This window comes from Acanthochromis polyacanthus, chromosome 18, assembly GCF_021347895.1.
Source record: "Acanthochromis polyacanthus isolate Apoly-LR-REF ecotype Palm Island chromosome 18, KAUST_Apoly_ChrSc, whole genome shotgun sequence".
Classification (NCBI taxonomy): domain Eukaryota; kingdom Metazoa; phylum Chordata; class Actinopteri; family Pomacentridae; genus Acanthochromis; species Acanthochromis polyacanthus.
The window spans coordinates 35103039-35121629 of record NC_067130.1 but is presented as its reverse complement, the minus strand read 5'-3'; the positions used below and the strand labels follow the sequence as shown (position 1 = coordinate 35121629).

Here is an 18591-nt window from a genome sequence, read left to right as displayed (position 1 = left end):
AACATGTTCTTAGTTCTTCCCGTAGAACCTTCTTTAACCTCCAGAACTCCACTTGGATCAGGTGACTGAGTATTTACTGTAGTACTACTGTGATCCAGTACTTCATATTAAAGTGTTCTATAGTTTACTGTAGTACTACTGTGATCCAGTACTTCATCAGGAGGATTAGAGATGATGGAGGGAGCAGCTGCTGCTGCGTGACGTAGGACGCACGGTACTAGCCGCTGCACCGTTTCCATGGTGACACTCTTGTGTTTGTTGTTGCCATGGCAGCAGAAGCCGCTGTTTACCCTCAGCAGGTCTGAGTTTCAAACTCAGAAAGAGATAAACGGAGCTAAACGGAAATAAAAGGAGGTGAACAGAGCCGAAATCCTAACATGTTGCTCGGACAAACTAGAACCAGATGTCGGGAGTTTACTGGACCAACACCGAACTCAGTGGCTGTGGTGAGTAGGAATACTGCAGTACTCGGTAGTACTCCGATACAGGTTAGAGTAGAAATACTACAAGAAAAGTACTCTCATGCTGCAGTTTTGTATAATGTTCTGTAGTGATAACAGATAAGAACCCTGACAACTGAATTTCCCTTCGGGGATGAATAAATTGATTCTGATTCTGATTCTGATGGATAAAGAACTGCAGTTGTGTACAACGTACTGCAGTATTTTATAAAGTATTGTAGTATTTCATGAAGTACTGCTGGTTCTGCTGTCAGAAAGAGAAGCCTCCAGTGGACAGACAGAAACGACACGCGGCCCAGATGACTGTGGACGGACACAAACGAGACGCGGCCCAGCACCTCCTCCAGTTCTCCAATCAGCTGCAGCGGAGCGGCGCCCAGGGGGCGTGGCTTCAAAGCTCCGAGCGACGCTTCATCAGGGAAGACCTGCAGCGGAGAGTGAAAGCTACAGTGAAGCAGCAGGAGGAACATCTGGAGAGGAGGAGGCTCAGGTTTACTCAGATTACTTCACAGTACTCCACGCTACTTTACCTGTGCGTCATGTGACGTCAGCAGGAGACGATCGGTATATTTATCACCAAAGATCAATAACTGAGATCTGATACTCTGGAACCGAAAGCCTCTGAAACACACACAACCTTCAGTGTCAGATGTTCTACAGACGTTCTTTATACGTTGTTTAGACGTTTTACAGATGTTCTTTAGATGTTTTACAGACGTTCTTGATGTGTTCTTTAGACGTTTTTCAGACGTTCTTTAGATGTTTTTAGATGTTCTTTAGACGTTCTTTAGATGTTTTTTAGATGTTCTTTAGACGTTCTTTAGATGTTCTACAGACGTTCTTTATATGTTGTTTAGACGTTTTACAGATGTTCTTTAGATGTTTTACAGACGTTCTTTAGATGTTTTTTAGATGTTCTTTAGACGTTCTTTAGATGTTTTTTTAGATGTTCTACAGACGTTCTTGATATGTTCTTTAGATGTTCTTTAGATGTTTTTTAGATGTTCTTTAGATGTTTTTTAGATGTTCTTTAGATGCTTTTTAGACGTTCTTTAGATGTTTTTAGATGTTCTTTAGACGTGCTTTAGATGTTTTTTAGATGTTCTTTAGACGTTCTTTAGATGTTCTACAGACGTTCTTTATATGTTGTTTAGACGTTTTACAGATGTTCTTGATGTGTTCTTTAGACGTTTTTCAGACGTTCTTTAGATGTTTTTTAGATGTTCTTTAGATGCTTTTTAGACGTTCTTTAGATGTTTTTTAGATGTTCTACAGACGTTCTTGATATGTTCTTTAGATGTTCTTTAGATGTTTTTTAGATGTTTTTTAGATGTTCTTTAGATGCTTTTTAGACGTTCTTTAGATGTTTTTTAGATGTTCTACAGACGTTCTTGATATGTTCTTTAGATGTTCTTTAGATGTTTTTTAGATGTTTTTTAGATGTTCTTTAGATGCTTTTTAGACGTTCTTTAGATGTTCTTTAGATATTCTTTAGACGTTCTTTAGATGTTCTTTAGACGTTCTTTAGATGTTTTTTAGATGTTCTTTAGATGCTTTTTAGACGTTCTTTAGATGTTTTTTAGATGTTCTACAGACGTTCTTGATATGTTCTTTAGATGTTCTTTAGATTTTTTTAGATGTTCTTTAGACGTTCTTTAGATGTTTTTTAGATGTTCTTTAGATGCTCTTTAGACGTTCTTTAGATGTTTTTTTAGATGTTCTACAGACGTTCTTGATATGTTCTTTAGATGTTCTTTAGATGTTTTTTAGATGTTCTTTAGACGTTTTACAGATGTTCTTTAGATATTCTTTAGACGTTCTTTAGATGTTCTTTAGATGTTCTTTAGATGCTCTTTAGACGTTCTTTAGATGTTTTTTAGATGTTCTTTAGACGTTCTTTAGATGTTTTTTAGATGTTCTTTAGACGTTCTTTAGATGTTCTACAGACGTTCTTTATATGTTGTTTAGACGTTTTACAGATGTTCTTTAGACGTTTTTCAGACGTTCTTTAGATGTTTTTTAGATGTTCTTTAGACGTTCTTTAGATGTTTTTTAGATGTTCTTTAGATGCTCTTTAGACGTTCTTTAGATGTTTTTTAGATGTTCTTTAGACGTTCTTTAGATGTTTTTAGATGTTCTTTAGACGTTCTTTAGATGTTCTACAGACGTTCTTTATATGTTGTTTAGACGTTTTACAGATGTTCTTTAGATGTTTTACAGACGTTCTTTAGATGTTTTTTAGATGTTCTTTAGACGTTCTTTAGATGTTTTTTAGATGTTCTTTAGATGCTCTTTAGACGTTCTTTAGATGTTTTTAGATGTTCTACAGACGTTCTAGATATGTTCTTTAGATGTTCTTTAGATGTTTTTTAGATGTTCTTTAGATGCTTTTTAGACGTTCTTTAGATGTTTTTTAGATGTTCTTTAGACGTTCTTTAGATGTTTTTTAGATGTTCTTTAGACGTTCTTTAGATGTTCTACAGACGTTCTTTAGATGTTCTACAGACGTTCTTTATATGTTGTTTAGACGTTTTACAGATGTTCTTGATGTGTTCTTTAGACGTTTTTCAGACGTTCTTTAGATGTTTTTTAGATGTTCTTTAGACGTTCTTTAGATGTTCTTTAGATGCTCTTTAGACGTTCTTTAGATGTTTTTTTAGATGTTCTACAGACGTTCTTGATATGTTCTTTAGATATTCTTTAGACGTTCTTTAGATGTTCTTTAGACGTTCTTTAGATGTTTTTTAGATGTTCTTTAGATGCTTTTTAGACGTTCTTTAGATGTTTTTTAGATGTTCTACAGACGTTCTTGATATGTTCTTTAGATGTTCTTTAGATGTTTTTTAGATGTTCTTTAGACGTTCTTTAGATGTTTTTTAGATGTTCTTTAGATGCTCTTTAGACGTTCTTTAGATGTTTTTTTTAGATGTTCTACAGACGTTCTTGATATGTTCTTTAGATGTTCTTTAGATGTTTTTTAGATGTTCTTTAGACGTTTTACAGATGTTCTTTAGATATTCTTTAGACGTTCTTTAGATGTTCTTTAGACGTTCTTTAGATGTTCTTTAGATGCTCTTTAGACGTTCTTTAGATGTTTTTTAGATGTTCTTTAGACGTTCTTTAGATGTTTTTTAGATGTTCTTTAGACGTTCTTTAGATGTTCTACAGACGTTCTTTATATGTTGTTTAGACGTTTTACAGATGTTCTTTAGATGTTTTACAGACGTTCTTGATGTGTTCTTTAGACGTTTTTCAGACGTTCTTTAGATGTTTTTTAGATGTTCTTTAGACGTTCTTTAGATGCTTTTTAGATGTTCTTTAGATGCTCTTTAGATGTTTTTTAGATGTTCTTTAGACGTTCTTTAGATGTTCTACAGACATTCTTTATATGTTGTTTAGACGTTTTACAGATGTTCTTTGGATGTTTTAGAGACGTTCTTGATGTGTTCTTTAGACGTTTTTCAGACGTTCTTTAGATGTTTTTTAGATGTTCTTTAGACGTTCTTTAGATGCTTTTTAGATGTTCTTTAGATGTTTTTTTAGATGTTCTACAGACGTTCTTGATATGTTCTTTAGATATTCTTTAGACGTTCTTTAGATGTTCTTTAGACGTTCTTTAGATGTTTTTTAGACGTTCTTTAGATGTTTTTTAGATGTTCTTTAGATGCTTTTTAGACGTTCTTTAGATGTTTTTTTAGATGTTCTACAGACGTTCTTGATATGTTCTTTAGATGTTCTTTAGATGTTTTTTAGATGTTCTTTAGACGTTCTTTAGATGTTTTTTAGATGTTCTACAGACGTTCTTGATATGTTCTTTAGATGTTTTTTAGATGTTCTTTAGACGTTTTACAGATGTTCTTTAGATATTCTTTAGACGTTCTTTAGATGTTCTTTAGACGTTCTTTAGATGTTTTTTAGATGTTCTTTAGATGCTTTTTAGACGTTCTTTAGATGTTCTTTAGACGTTCTTTAGACGTTTGTTTTTAGATGTTCTTTAGATGCTCTTTAGACGTTCTTTAGATGTTTTTTAGATGTTCTACAGACGTTCTTGATATGTTCTTTAGATGTTTTTTAGATGTTCTTTAGACGTTTTACAGATGTTCTTTAGATATTCTTTAGACGTTCTTTAGATGTTCTTTAGACGTTCTTTAGATGTTTTTTAGATGTTCTTTAGATGCTTTTAGACGTTCTTTAGATGTTCTTTAGACGTTCTTTAGACGTTTGTTTTTAGATGTTCTTTAGATGCTCTTTAGACGTTCTTTAGATTTTTTTTAGATGTTCTACAGACGTTCTTGATATGTTCTTTAGATGTTTTTTAGATGTTCTTTAGACGTTTTACAGATGTTCTTTAGATATTCTTTAGACGTTCTTTAGATGTTCTTTAGACGTTCTTTAGATGTTTTTTAGATGTTCTTTAGATGCTTTTTAGACGTTCTTTAGATGCTTTTTAGACGTTCTTTAGACGTTTGTTTTTAGATGTTCTTTAGATGCTCTTTAGACGTTCTTTAGATGTTTTTTAGATGTTCTACAGACGTTCTTGATATGTTCTTTAGATGTTTTTTAGATGTTCTTTAGACGTTTTACAGATGTTCTTTAGATATTCTTTAGACGTTCTTTAGATGTTCTTTAGACGTTCTTTAGATGTTTTTTAGATGTTCTTTAGATGCTTTTTAGACGTTCTTTAGATGTTCTTTAGACGTTCTTTAGACGTTTGTTTTTAGATGTTCTTTAGATGCTCTTTAGACGTTCTTTAGATGTTTTTTAGATGTTCTACAGACGTTCTTGATATGTTCTTTAGATGTTTTTTAGATGTTCTTTAGACGTTTTACAGATGTTCTTTAGATATTCTTTAGACGTTCTTTAGATGTTCTTTAGACGTTCTTTAGATGTTTTTAGACGTTCTTTAGATGTTTTTTAGATGTTCTTTAGATGCTTTTTAGACGTTCTTTAGATGTTTTTTAGATGTTCTACAGACGTTCTTGATATGTTCTTTAGACGTTCTTTAGATGTTCTTTAGACGTTTTACAGATGTTCTTTAGATGTTTTTTAGATGCTTTACAGATGTTCTACAGACGTTCTGCAGACGTTCTGTAGATATTCTTTAGGCATTCTGTAGATGCTCTAGAGACGTTTTGTAGATGTTCTGGAGATGTTCTGCAGACGTTCTACAGATGTTCTTTAGATGTTCTGGAGATGTTCTGGTCCTGGTGACATCTCCTGCTGCTCTCCAGACTTGGCGTTCTGCTGCAGGAGGAGAAGGTGCAGCTGCTGCAAGAGATGGAGGAGAAGAAGAAGGAGGCTCTGGAGGAGAGACAGGTGGAGATGAAGGAGAAAGTGGAAGTTTTGAGAAACCGAAGAGAGATGGAGAGAAAACAGCTGGTGTCAGACAGGATGGAGCTGCTGTCCAGGTACACCCACCTGTCCAGGTTCCACTGTCACTGTTTCCAGGCAACATGTCCCATTCATCCTTTGTTTAGCTCCGCCCACAACTAACTGTGATTGGTTGAAATAAAAAGCAAACTCGTCAGAGAAAACATGTTAGTGAGCGGCAGAATACTTTAAAATACTACAGAATACTATAAAAAGCATTAAAATGCAGTAAAACGCAGTAAAAACTAAGCCTAAAACAGTGAAATCTTGGTGTTTTTAGCAGTTCTAAATGGTTTTCCTGCTGGAGGGAGCAGAGCGAGGAACTCCGCAGCCGACAAGCGAGGAGACGGCAGCAGCAGGCGAGTCAGGATCAGGAGGCTCAGGTGAGGATCAGGGAGGAGCTGCAGCTTCAGCAGCAGCAGGAGGAGAAGATGTTCGACGAGCTGATGGAGGCAGAGCGACGGGTCGAAGAACAGCAGGAGAACCTGAGAGTCCGGAGCAGGAGACAGAAGAACCAACAGCAGCTGGAGGTCCTGAAGAAGCAGATGGATGAAGCCGAGCAGCAGAAACAGCAGCAGAAGAAGCTGAAGGACGAGGAGACCAGACTGCTGGTAGAACATCACCAAACATCCAGACATCTCCAGCAGCTCCATGATTAACACCAAACATCCAGACATCTCCAGCAGCTCCATGATTCATTTAAACACCAAACATCCAGACATCTCCAGCAGCTCCATGATCTTCTTTCTGAAGTCATGCTGGCCAGTCAAGGTGAAATAAATGCACTGATGCAGATGGAACCATAAGAACACAGAACTTTAAACTATCAGGAACTATGAAGAATTAGATGGTACTTTTCTTCTAAATGTCCATTTTAACACCGACACAGCTGCGCGTGAACACGCTAAAAACACACCCAATGAAGTATGAAGGTGAAAGTTTGTTTTAGAACCTAGAACTCCAGAAAATCACTGACATGATCCCACAGCTGATCAAACAGCTGATCACCGATGATCAAACAGCTGATCACTATGAACCCTCTGTCTGTGATCTGCTGTGTGAGCTGGTGTTCTGGGCTGCAGGACGTCCTCCTGGTGTTTGGTCTGTCATGGTGCTAGGTGGGCCACCTGAAGGTCAGGGGCCTGTTTCATGAAGCAGGTTCACTGAAAACTCTGAGTTTGTTAACCCTGAAATGAGGGAAACTCAGAGTTTTCCGTTTCATGAAGCGAGGTAACTTAACCCTGAGACAGAGGGGTAACTCTAGCCTGTTTCACAAAGAGGGGTAACTTAAACTCTGGGTCAGTTACCGCAGAAACAGACTCTATGACTCTAACCTGGTCACCAGCAGGTTTATCTGAGAAAACCTCCAGTTTCTCTCCGTCTCCGCCCTCTTTCAGCCACACGCTGTTTCATTTCCTCATTCATTCAGTCAGTAAGCGAGCGAGTTTTGGCGTAGAACAGCTTTTATTAACGATCCAGTGGATAAAGGAGCAGCATTACTGCACAGATCATTAAATATTCGTCGGTAGATTGTTATCAGACCGAGCATAAATGTTCTCGCATTTCCGGACAATTATCGGTTTGAGCGGTACCGTTTCATAATCGTTTCAAGTCCATAATCTACATAAACAACCTAATCCGTCCTTACATTTACATTACCAACCAGTCATACATTACAGGAGAGTTTGATGGCCTTCTGCTGGGTGACAGGGGTTACCATGCCAACCCAGGCTGATGACCTCATACCCTGACGCTGAACCAGGCCCCCAACAGAACTTCAACCGGACTCACTGCAGGACCAGAGCCCGGGTGGAGATGACCATAGGCCTGCTGAAAGCCCGTTTCCAGAGCCTACGTCTCCTCAGGGTGACCCCTGAGAGGGCCTGTGATATTACTGTGGCATGTGTTGTTCTTCATAATATTACCACTATTAGAGGAGAGCAACACCCTGCCCTACAAACTGAAGACCCAGATGATGAGCCCATCCACCTGCAGCTATCCAGGACAGCAGAGCAGTCAGAGACACCGTATGCAAGAATCACTTTAGAGTTTAAGTCTCCATCATCACCACCACAGCAAATAAAGACATGATACACATTTCATTTGCTCTTCTTTATTTCCTACAAATAAACAGTTCAGTTCATGTTCCAGTAGTTAACATAATTCACCTGTGACCATCACCACCTCTAACTTGTGCTCCACTATTTCAATTTCCAGATCTGTCCTCCTAATCTGTTTTTTGGATTTTTCTCAGCAAATGCAGTTTGTAAATCTGTTTTACTGATAACTGGGAATACATAGAGGACATTCAATGATACAGTTGCACATGAATTCCACAGAATGAAGCTCTGGTGTTTCCTGAACATCCATCTCACTGTGTCAGTCTGTGCAGTGGAAGCTGAGGAACCATCCTGCTGCTGTCCAGCCATGCTCTGTTAAAAAGGATGAGAATGTGCAACACTTCAGTGTAGGCTAAATGTCACACTCTATATTCCACCCAAAATGTGAATGAGAAGAGAACTATCAGTAACATAGCTCTGTATGCCTTTCTGGATCCCCCTCTGTAAAGGCAGCAGACACAGTTTCATCCTCTTCATCCTAGATCAGTGACATGTTTCAGTAAACTTAAACTACCATTTGGATAAATCTTTGGAGTGTTGACTACTTACAATTACAAGGTCTGTGCTGTGAAGGAGCCAAAAGACAAAAAAAGACACAAAAGAGAACTAAATAATCACATATATATATATATATATATATATATATATATATATATATATATATATATATATATATATGCATCCATGACCTTTTATTCCACCGTTTTACAGGCATCTGCTTTCTTTCTGTTGGCTGAGCAGAAGTCTATGTTAGTTTAAATAGTCTTAATTATTTAACAGGACATGATATGGATGCAGACATTTAGACTATGTGTGGATAAAACAACTGCACAGTCAAACAGCCACTTAATATTTAGGCTACTTTACAATGTAAAACATGATCAACATGAAGTACCTCCATGAGATAATGCCGAGGTCTGACCTGTTTGAACAATGTTTTTATATTTCATCTTAAGCTGCTGCCCCGTCAGGATTTCCTCTAAATGAAATAACTTAATATTCTACCATTCAGACAGTTATTCCCTGTAATATTATTATGATTACAAAGGACTACTGTCATGAATCAGAGGTGTGAACCCAAGTAGCAGGCACAGACAGGTGGGTGAAATTAATAATGATTTAATGTCAAAGAATAAATGAACGGAAAACTCTAATAGCTGTGACAGGTGGGAAACATGGGGAGGAGAACATAAACTAAACTAAACCAAGGGCGGACTCCAAGGCCGAAAAAACTAATAAACCAAAACTAAACAAAAATACAGGGAGAGAAGACTCACGGGAGGTCCAGAGAATTGTCCATAGTCTGACGGGCGGCAAGATGGGCTGAACAGGATGAGCCGAGGGAGAGACGAGACGAGAGCAGGGAAATAGGTAATAGTCCAAAGGGAAAATAGAGTCCAGTCAACGGTATACAGGAAACGGGGAACGATGTGCAGGGTTTGGCGGAGTGCTTCGTTGTCTTGGCAGATGAGACATGGAGCAATGAACCGGCAGTGAACTGTGCAGGGAGGCAGGCTTATATGCTGTGGTGATTGTCAATTCCTGCCAGCTGCGCTCTCCGCACAGTCGTTCATCATTAGGCTGATTGCGTCATCGCACCGGAGCAGGAGCAGCATGACAGTACCCCCTCCTCAAGGTGTGCCTCCCGGTGCACACAGGACTGGTCGGGGTGCCGGCGGGTGACCTCAGGACCGACATGGATCCGACAGGGGGAAACCTCCACTGGGGCGGCCCGAGGGACGGGTGGGCTGGGTTCGGGTGGGTGGGAGGGACAATGTTGGAGGACGATCCAGGGCTGGACAGGCTGGGGCTGGTCAGGCTGGAGTCGGACAGGTTGAAGGAGTCGCTCCGGCGGGCGGCCAGGGGGCTGGACAGGTCAAGACAGGACCAGGAACAGACAGCCAGGCCGACGGAGGTCCTCCGGCGGTTGGACTGGGAACCGGCAGCGGGCCCGACGGGAACTCTCTGGAGGCCGGGCTGGGAACTGGCAGCTGAACCGACAAGGACCCTCCGGGGGCCGGACCGGGAACCGGCAGCTGTGGGACCCTTCCGGGGATCGGGCCGGTGGCCGGGCTGGAAACAGGCGATGGTGGGACCCCTCCAGGGGCTGAGCTGGAACCGGAGACCCCTCCGGGGGCTGAGCTGGAATCAGAGGCCCCTCCGGGGGCAGGACTAGAGTCAGAGGCCCCTACGGGGGCGGAGCTGGAAACGGCGGCCCCTCTGGGGGCGGAGTTGGAACCAGGTCCGGGAGCCCCTCCATGGACAGAGCCGGGGCCTGGACTGGGGAATAACTGGACTGGACTTGAGCTGGACTGGACAATGGCTGAACTGGACTTAAGTCGGACTGAATGGACTGGAGGGAAAGAAAAAGCTGGAGGGACTGACTGAACTGGAGGGGAAGGAGGGAATGACTGAACTGGAGGGACAGGAGGGACTGACTGAACTAGAGGGACAGGAGGGACTGACTGAACTAGAGGGACAGGAGGGACTGACTGAACTAGAGGGACAGGAGGGACTGGAGGGACTGGAAGGCCTGGAGGGACAGAAGGAACTGAATGGACAGGAGGGGCTAAACGGATTGGAGGGACCGAAAGGACCGAAGGGACAAGAGGGATAGGAGGGACAATAAAGGACAGGACTAGGGAGACCACTCCCGCAGGGGAACCACTGGGTGTTGAAGTGGCCACTGCAGGAGGACCACTCGATGTAAAGGTGGCACAAGGTCTCGGCAGGTGTTGGGGGGAGGCACTACGTCCCCTCAAGACTGCTGAGGAGAAGCTATGCCTCTTCAGGACTTGGAGGGAGGCGCTATGCCTCTTTAAGGATGCCGAGGAGGGACTATACCCCCTCAAGGCTGCCATGGGGGAGGCAGGACGCCCTACCAAAGCCGCAGAGGAGGCACGACGCCTCACCGAGGTCGCGGAGAAGACACGATGCCTCGCGAAGGATATGGAGGAGGCGAAACGCCCCGACAGAGACACGGAGGAGGCGGGACGCCCCGACAAAGACACGGAGGAGGCGGGACGCCTCGACAAAGACACGGAGGAGGCGGGACGCCTCCTTAAGGCTGCCGATAGAGCCTGTTGCTCCTTCAGAGCTGCAGCGGGAGCCTGTTGCTCCTTCAGAGCTGCAGCGGGAGCCTGTTGCTCCTTCAGAGCTGCAGCGGGAGCTTGTTGCTCCTTCAGAGCTGCAGCGGGAGCCTGTTGCTCCTTCAGAGCTGCAGCGGGAGCCTGTTGCTCCTTCAAAGCCATGGTGGGAGCTTTTCGCTCCTCTAGCACTGAAGTGAGAGCTTTTATCCCCTTTAGTGCTGCAGCGAGAGAAGCGTTGAGCTCCTCTAAGGCCGCGGAGGAGGCTTTATGCCTCTTCAAGGCTGTAGAGGCCGCAATGGTGGAAGACGGACCGATGGCCCCGATAGGGACAGATGGCGGGCCGATGGGCCCCGATGGGGACAGATGGCGGGCCGATGGGCCCCACGGGGACAGATGGCGGGCCGATGGGCCCCACGGGGACAGATGGCGGGGCAATGGGCCCCCGAGGAACCAAAGACAAGGTGAAGATCCCCATATGGACAGGAGTCAGGGCGATGGCCTCCACAGGAATGGGAGAGAGGGAGGCGGCTCGGGGCCTCTCCTTAGCAGGGAGTAAGGCGGCTCGGGGCCTCTCCTTGGCAGGAAGTGAGGCAGTGTCGACCTGCTCGGGGACAGTGGCAGCGTCGACCCGCTCAAAAAGTGAGGCTGCATCAGGCCCCTCCAACACTGCGGGCGAGGTGGCACAGGGCCCCTCCAGAGCCGCAGGTGAGGTGGTGCAGCACTTTTCAAGAACGGGAGTAGGGGAGCTTCTTTGTCCTCTTGAGCCGCGCCTTCAGTGACCAGCCTTTGTGGCGGCAGGCTCAGCAGCTAATGGGGAACCAGGAACAGGTGGACAGTCAGACTGGAGACCGGTATTGCGAGAGGCGGGGACCTGAAGGGTGACGTGTGGCACGGGAGTGTTTAAAAATTCCCGGATGTAATCGGGAAGGTGGCCAATAAGCTCGGGTTTCTGGGCAGCCAATCGCTGGCCCTGGGTAACCAGAACACTTCTGTGGTCCCCCCACCATTCCCAATACAGGTCCCTCAGGGCATAGAAATATCTTTTATTCTCCTCGCAAGAGAAGAATATCTCCAGGGAGGCATTTGGGGACCCCCCTGGAGATCTTGGCCGGGAACCCCTCCTACGGGAATTGCGTCGTCCCCTGGATGGCAGCTTTATAGCCAATCGGGTTCCCCAAAAGGGAGAGTTCTGGTCATAACTAAGTGTGAGGTGAGTACAGGGAGAAAAGGAAAAAAATCTGGGGTGCCTGCTGGGTTCTTGGGTGGCTGGTTCATTCTGTCACAAATCAGAGGTGTGAACCCAAGCAGGAGGCACAGACAGGTGGGTGAAATTAATAACGATTTAATGTCAAAGAATAAATGAACGGAAAACTCTAATAGCTGTGACAGGTGGGAAACATGGGGAGGAGAACATAAACTAAACTAAACCAAGGGCGGACCCGAAGGCCGAGATAACTAATAAACCAAAACTAAACAAAAATACAGGGAGAGAAGACTCACGGGAGGTCCAGAGAATTGTCCATAGTCTGACGGGTGGCAAGATGGGGTGAACAGGATGAGCCGAGGGAGAGATGAGACGAGGGCAGGGAAATAGGTAATAGTCCAAAGGGAAAATAGAGTCCAGTAAACGGTATGCAGGAAACGGGGAACGATGTGCAGGGTTTGGCGGAGTGCTTCGTTGTCTTGGCAGATGAGACATGGAGCAATGAACCGGCAGTGAACTGTGCAGGGAGGCAGGCTTATATGCTGTGGTGAGCGCGTTAAAAACTTCCATTTCAAAAACGCAGCCTTTCGCTTCCCCGTTTCCATGGTGACTCGTCGAATCGGGGTTCCATTGATGCTGTCTTTTCAGAGTTGTGGTGCACGCGCGTAACTCCGGGTCAAACTACTCCGAGTTGATTAACCCAACTCAAATCAGCCGTTGTGAAACCGAAAACTCAGAGTTTTCTATCTCAGAGTAGATCAACTCACAGTTGTGGAAGAAACTCAGAGTTTCTTGAACCTGCTTCGTGAAATAGGCCCCAGGTGTGTTGGACATTCTGGTGGTGTTTCATCAGCATCCACATGTTAGGAGCACACAGCAGAAAACCTTCTACTCTGTGGTAACGTTTGTGTCTTATGGTGCAGCTGGAGCAACAGAAGACGGAACATCTGCAGGAGCAGCAGCAGAAGCAGCAGAAGCTCCAGAACCAGCAGAACCGACGGCAGCAGCTGGACCAAGACTGCCGGCTGAAGATGAAGCGTCTGGCCAGAGAGCAGCGAGCAGAACTGCAGCTGAACAAGAACATCCTGGAGCAGCTGCTGCAACAAGACACCGATGAGAAGCAGGAGGCCGCCAGGAGAAAGGTAGGCCACCTGAATGCATCGTTTACCTGTTATAGAGGAAGGTAGGGCACCTGAATGCATCGTTGTCAGTAGGTCTACTCTAGAACTTTCTCCAGGAGATGTTCTCTTCTATGGACTTCAAGGACCTGGAACTCTGGAGATACTCCCAGTATGAAGGTAGAACTCTGATCATTGATAAAGTTACTGGACATGAAGAACCAGATGTTCTGAGGAAGTTCTGAGGAGGTTCTGGTAGAACTGTGATCTGTAATAAACCAGGAATCTCTAACTGGGATTTGGTTATTTTTTTGATGGATGAGGCAGCCTTCTTGGATCTGATGGTTGATGCTGAGGTGTTTCTGATGGTTCTGGAGGTTCTGATGGACCTCTGACGGTGTGATTGTGTTGTGTTCAGGTGCAGCTGTGTGAGGAGCAGCTCCGGTACCAGCAGCAGCTGTCTAAGGAGCTTCAGAGGCGGCAGAAGGAGGACCAGGAGACAGAGCTGCTGCTGGACCAGAACCTGGAGGAGGTCTGGAAGAAGAGGGACCAGCAGAACCAGCTGCAGAGGGAGGCCAGAAGGAGGCTGATGGAGGAGGTGATGGAGACCAGACAGCTGCAGGTCCAACAGAACCGTAAGAACCAGAAGAACCAGTAGAACTAGTACAAACCAGTACAAACCAGTAGAAACAGTATAAACCAGTACAAACCAGTAGAACCAGTATAAACCAGTAGAACCAGTATAAACCAGTATAAACCAGTAGAACCAGTAGAACCAGTATAAACCAGTACAAACCAGTATAAACCAGTAGAACCAGTATAAACCAGTACAAACCAGTATAAACCAGTAGAACCAGTAGAACCAGTATAAACCAGTAGAACCAGTATAAACCAGTATAAACCAGCAGAATCAGTAGAACCAGTATAAACAAGTATAAACCACTATAACCAGTATAACCAGTATAAACCAGTATAAACCAGTAGAACCAGTATAAACCAGTACAAACCAGTATAAACCAGTATAAACCAGCATAAACCAGTACAAACCAGTAGAACCAGTACAAACCAGTACAAACCAGTACAAACCAGTATAAACCAGTAGAACCAGTATAAACCAGTACAACCGGTATAAACCAGTATAAACCAGCAGAATCAGTAGAACCAGTATAAACAAGTATAAACCACTATAACCAGTATAACCAGTATAAACCAGTATACACCAATAGAACCAGTATAAACCAGTAGAACCAGTATAAACTAGTAGAACCAGTATAAACCAGTATAAACTAGTATAAACCAGTAGAACCAGTATAAACCAGTAGAACCAGTATAAACTAGTATAAACCAGTAGAACCAGTATACACCAGTATAACCAGTATAAACCAGTATCAACCAGTAGAACCAGTCGAACCAGTAGAAACCAGTAGAACCAGTATGAACCAGTAGAAACCAGTAGAACCAGTAGAAACCAGTAGGACCAGTATAAACCAGTATAAACCAGTATAAACCAATATAAACCAGTATAAACCAGTATAAACCAGTAGAACCAGTAGAACCAGTATAAACCAGTAGAACCAGTATAAACCAGTATAAACCAGTAGAACCAGTATAAACCAGTAGAACCAGTATAAACCAGTAGGACCAGTATAAACCAGTATAAACCAGTAGAACCAGTATAAACCAGTAGAACCAGTATAAACCAGTAGGACCAGTATAAACCAGTAGGACCAGTATAAACCAGTATAAACCAGTAGAACCAGTATAAACCAGTAGAACCAGTATAAACCAGTAGGACCAGTATAAACCAGTAGGACCAGTATAAACCAGTATAAACCAGTAGAACCAGTATAAACCAGTAGAACCAGTATAAACCAGTACAAACCAGTATAAACCAGTAGAACCAGTATAAACCAGTAGAACCAGTATAAACCACTAGAACCAGTAGAACCAGTATCAACCAGTAGAACCAGTCGAACCAGTAGAAACCAGTAGAACCAGTATGAACCAGTAGAAACCAGTAGAACCAGTAGAAACCAGTAGGACCAGTATAAACCAGTATAAACCAGTATAAACCAATATAAACCAGTATAAACCAGTATAAACCAGTAGAACCAGTATAAACCAGTAGAACCAGTATAAACCAGTATAAACCAGTAGAACCAGTATAAACCAGTAGGACCAGTATAAACCAGTAGAGCCAGTATAAACCAGTAGAACCAGTATAAACCAGTAGGACCAGTATAAACCAGTAGGACCAGTATAAACCAGTATAAACCAGTAGAACCAGTATAAACCAGTATAAACCAGTACAAACCAGTATAAACCAGTAGAACCAGTATAAACCAGTAGAACCAGTATAAACCACTAGAACCAGTAGAACCAGTATAAACCACTAGAACCAGTATAAACCAGTAGAACCAGTATAAACCAGTAGAACCAGTATAAACCAGTAGGACCAGTATAAACCAGTATAAACCAGTAGAACCAGTATAAACCAGTATAAACCAGTAGAACCAGTATAACCAGTATAAACCAGTAGGACCAGTATAAACCAGTATAAACCAGTAGAACCAGTATAAACCAGTAGGACCAGTATAAACCAGTAGAACCAGTATAAACCAGTACAAACCAGTATAAACCAGTATAAACCAGTAGAACCAGTATAAACCAGTAGAACCAGTAGAACCAGTATAAACCAGTAGGACCAGTATAAACCAGTATAAACCAGTAGAACCAGTATAAACCAGTAGGACCAGTATAAACCAGTAGAACCAGTAGAACCAGTATAAACCAGTACAACCAGTATAAACCAGTAGGACCAGTATAAACCAGTATAAACCAGTATAAACCAGTAGGACCAGTATAAACCAGTATAAACCAGTAGAACCAGTATAAACCAGTAGAACCAGTATAAACCAGTACAAACCAGTATAAACCAGTAGAACCAGTATAAACCACTAGAACCAGTAGAACCAGTATAAACCAGTAGAACCAGTATAAACCAGTAGAACCAGTATAAACCAGTAGAACTTTCCTCTCCAGGCGACAGGAAGCAGCAGGAAGTCGTTCAGCGTTTCAGAGATGGAGAAGAAGTGAAACAACGGATGGAGGAGCTGAAGCTGAAGGAGCAGGAGGACCAGAGACGGTATTAGAAGTACTCTGTAGTACTGTTACTCTATTATTACTGCAAACTAAGTACTGGTGGTACTTCTACTGCAGTTTAACCACACAGAGACATGGTTTGGATTTCAGTTCAACTTTATTTATAAAGTTTTAACAAAAAACACAAAAATATGAAGTTTAAACAGAAAGAAAACTAACCTGTACTTTTACTGTAGTATTTACTATAGTATGTACTGTACTTTTACGATAGTATATACTGTAGTATTTACTGTACTTTTACTGCAGTATTTTCTGTAGTTTTACTGGAGTATTTCTGGCTGACAGTACTTCTGCTACTTCCTGTCTCTTGATGGTTCTTGCAGACGGTACCAGATGGAGGTCCAGTACCAGGTGGAGCTGCAGGATCAGATCCGGCAGCAGAAAGTTCAGAAACAGAACCAGGACCCGGTCAGGAGGTCCAGATGGTCCAGGTCTGCCCCCCAACACCAGCAGAACCCAACCCAGAACAAAGAACTGAACCAGAATGTTTCATTAAACTCTTCAGCTCTGACCTGAACTGAACTTTTGTCTGAAGCCTCATTCTGGACTTCAGTGAAGATCACAACATCTTCGTGTTCTCCACTGTGGTTCATCTAAAGTCCTGCAGCTCTGAGGAACCATAACATCATGAAGGAGAAGAACTCAGAGATGTTCGTCTGTCGGTAGAACGGTGGAAACCAGAGAAAATAAACACTCCTTTGATTACTACGTTTAGAAAATGAAATAAAACCTGAACCAGATGTTTAAACTCTCAACTGATGTTGTCTCCTTATTCTTCTGTGGAGGTTCTCAGTCATCCAGGACCTTCAGGAGAAACCAGCTGGAGGTTCCTGCTGAACCTCCTAAGATCTCCTCATCCTGTAGAGGCTTTTCTATCTCCATGTTTCCCCTCTACTCTGCTCATCATCTATATATGCTCTTCAATGATGGATGGATCTCCAACTACTAGAAGATGTTCCACCGTGCTGGATGGATCTCCAACTACTAGATCCTCTGTTCTGTTTCTGCTGCTTTTATTTTATTGTCCTCTCAGTCTCTCCTTTCATCTCCATTTTGTGTCTTTGTGGTTTGGAGTCCTGCTGATGAAAACCATGAGGTCTTTAAAAGCAGCCAGAAACTGTTCAGGGTTTTAGCAGAACAGTTAATGCTGAAGGAAGGCTGATGGAACGTCCAGAGATCCCGTCCTGCTCCAGGTGTTTGGTAATATCTCTGAGCTCAGGTTGCTTCAGGTCTGATGGTTGTGAAAGAATTAATCTGCTGTGAGTCACTGCTGCTGACAGATCAGGATGCACTGGAGAATACCGCCGTAGAACATGACTGGAGAACCCTGAGAACAGGTCTGCAGGGTTCCGTTCTGCTGAATATAAAGTGTGTGAAGTAAAGCAGCTCCACCAGGACCAGAGGAACTCCAGAACATCTCTCAGATATATATTTATTACTGATGAACCCTCAGAGGCATCAGGTAGTCGTTTTATTCAGTAATGAAACGTTATTATCATTTTATTTTCCAGATGTTCCTCAGAAAACATGTTTCTGGTTTCATTCCATTTAAATCTTTCAGATCACTTTAATAGATTTAAATAAACTCTAACATCTGTATGATGACCCTCAGCTCTCTGTCACTGAGAGCATCACAGAGGAGATGAGGAACACATTTAGAACATTTTACTAACTGAAAAAAACAGAACAGACGCAGAAGAACGTTAGCATCTGTTTAGTTCTCCTCCAAAAAACATATTTCAGAATGAAATCATTCAATAATACAAATGATCTCTAAGTGTTTGAAAAATGTTTCGAAAAAGCCAGAAGAATATGAATAAAATGTTCCACAAACAACCCAAAATTTTCATAAAATGTCTAAAAAAGTTTTAGGAGAAATAATCCACAAATATTTTTAAATGTACCAAAGATATTCAATAAATATCTGACAAAAAAGGAAATATTCAAATATTAAAGGAAACAAACCAAAATAGAAACGACTTCAAAACGTAGAAAATAATCAACAGCATTTGGAAAATATTTGTTATAAATGTCCCCTGGAGAAAGTTCTAGAGCAGACCTACCGAC

General features: G+C 42.6%; 1 protein-coding gene across 3 annotated transcripts; it reads left to right on the top strand.

The window, feature by feature from the left end:
- The first annotated feature begins 263 nt into the window (after positions 1-263).
- On the top strand, positions 264-17279 carry cfap53 (cilia and flagella associated protein 53). 3 transcript variants are annotated; one of them, XM_022219019.2, is made up of 8 exons: positions 264-446; positions 716-951; positions 5693-5869; positions 6112-6442; positions 13168-13386; positions 13781-13997; positions 16405-16507; positions 16848-17279. In XM_022219019.2, exons 1-8 carry the CDS (start codon positions 378-380, stop codon positions 17038-17040), a joined length of 1545 nt encoding a protein of 514 aa, XP_022074711.1. In that variant the 5' UTR covers positions 264-377; the 3' UTR covers positions 17041-17279. The 3 variants fall into 3 exon arrangements, with proteins under 3 accessions (XP_022074711.1, XP_051794373.1, XP_051794372.1); XM_051938413.1 differs by having other exon boundaries at positions 288-446; positions 716-1025; positions 6115-6442; XM_051938412.1 differs by having other exon boundaries at positions 288-446; positions 716-1025.
- Positions 17280-18591: the final 1312 nt, after the last annotated feature.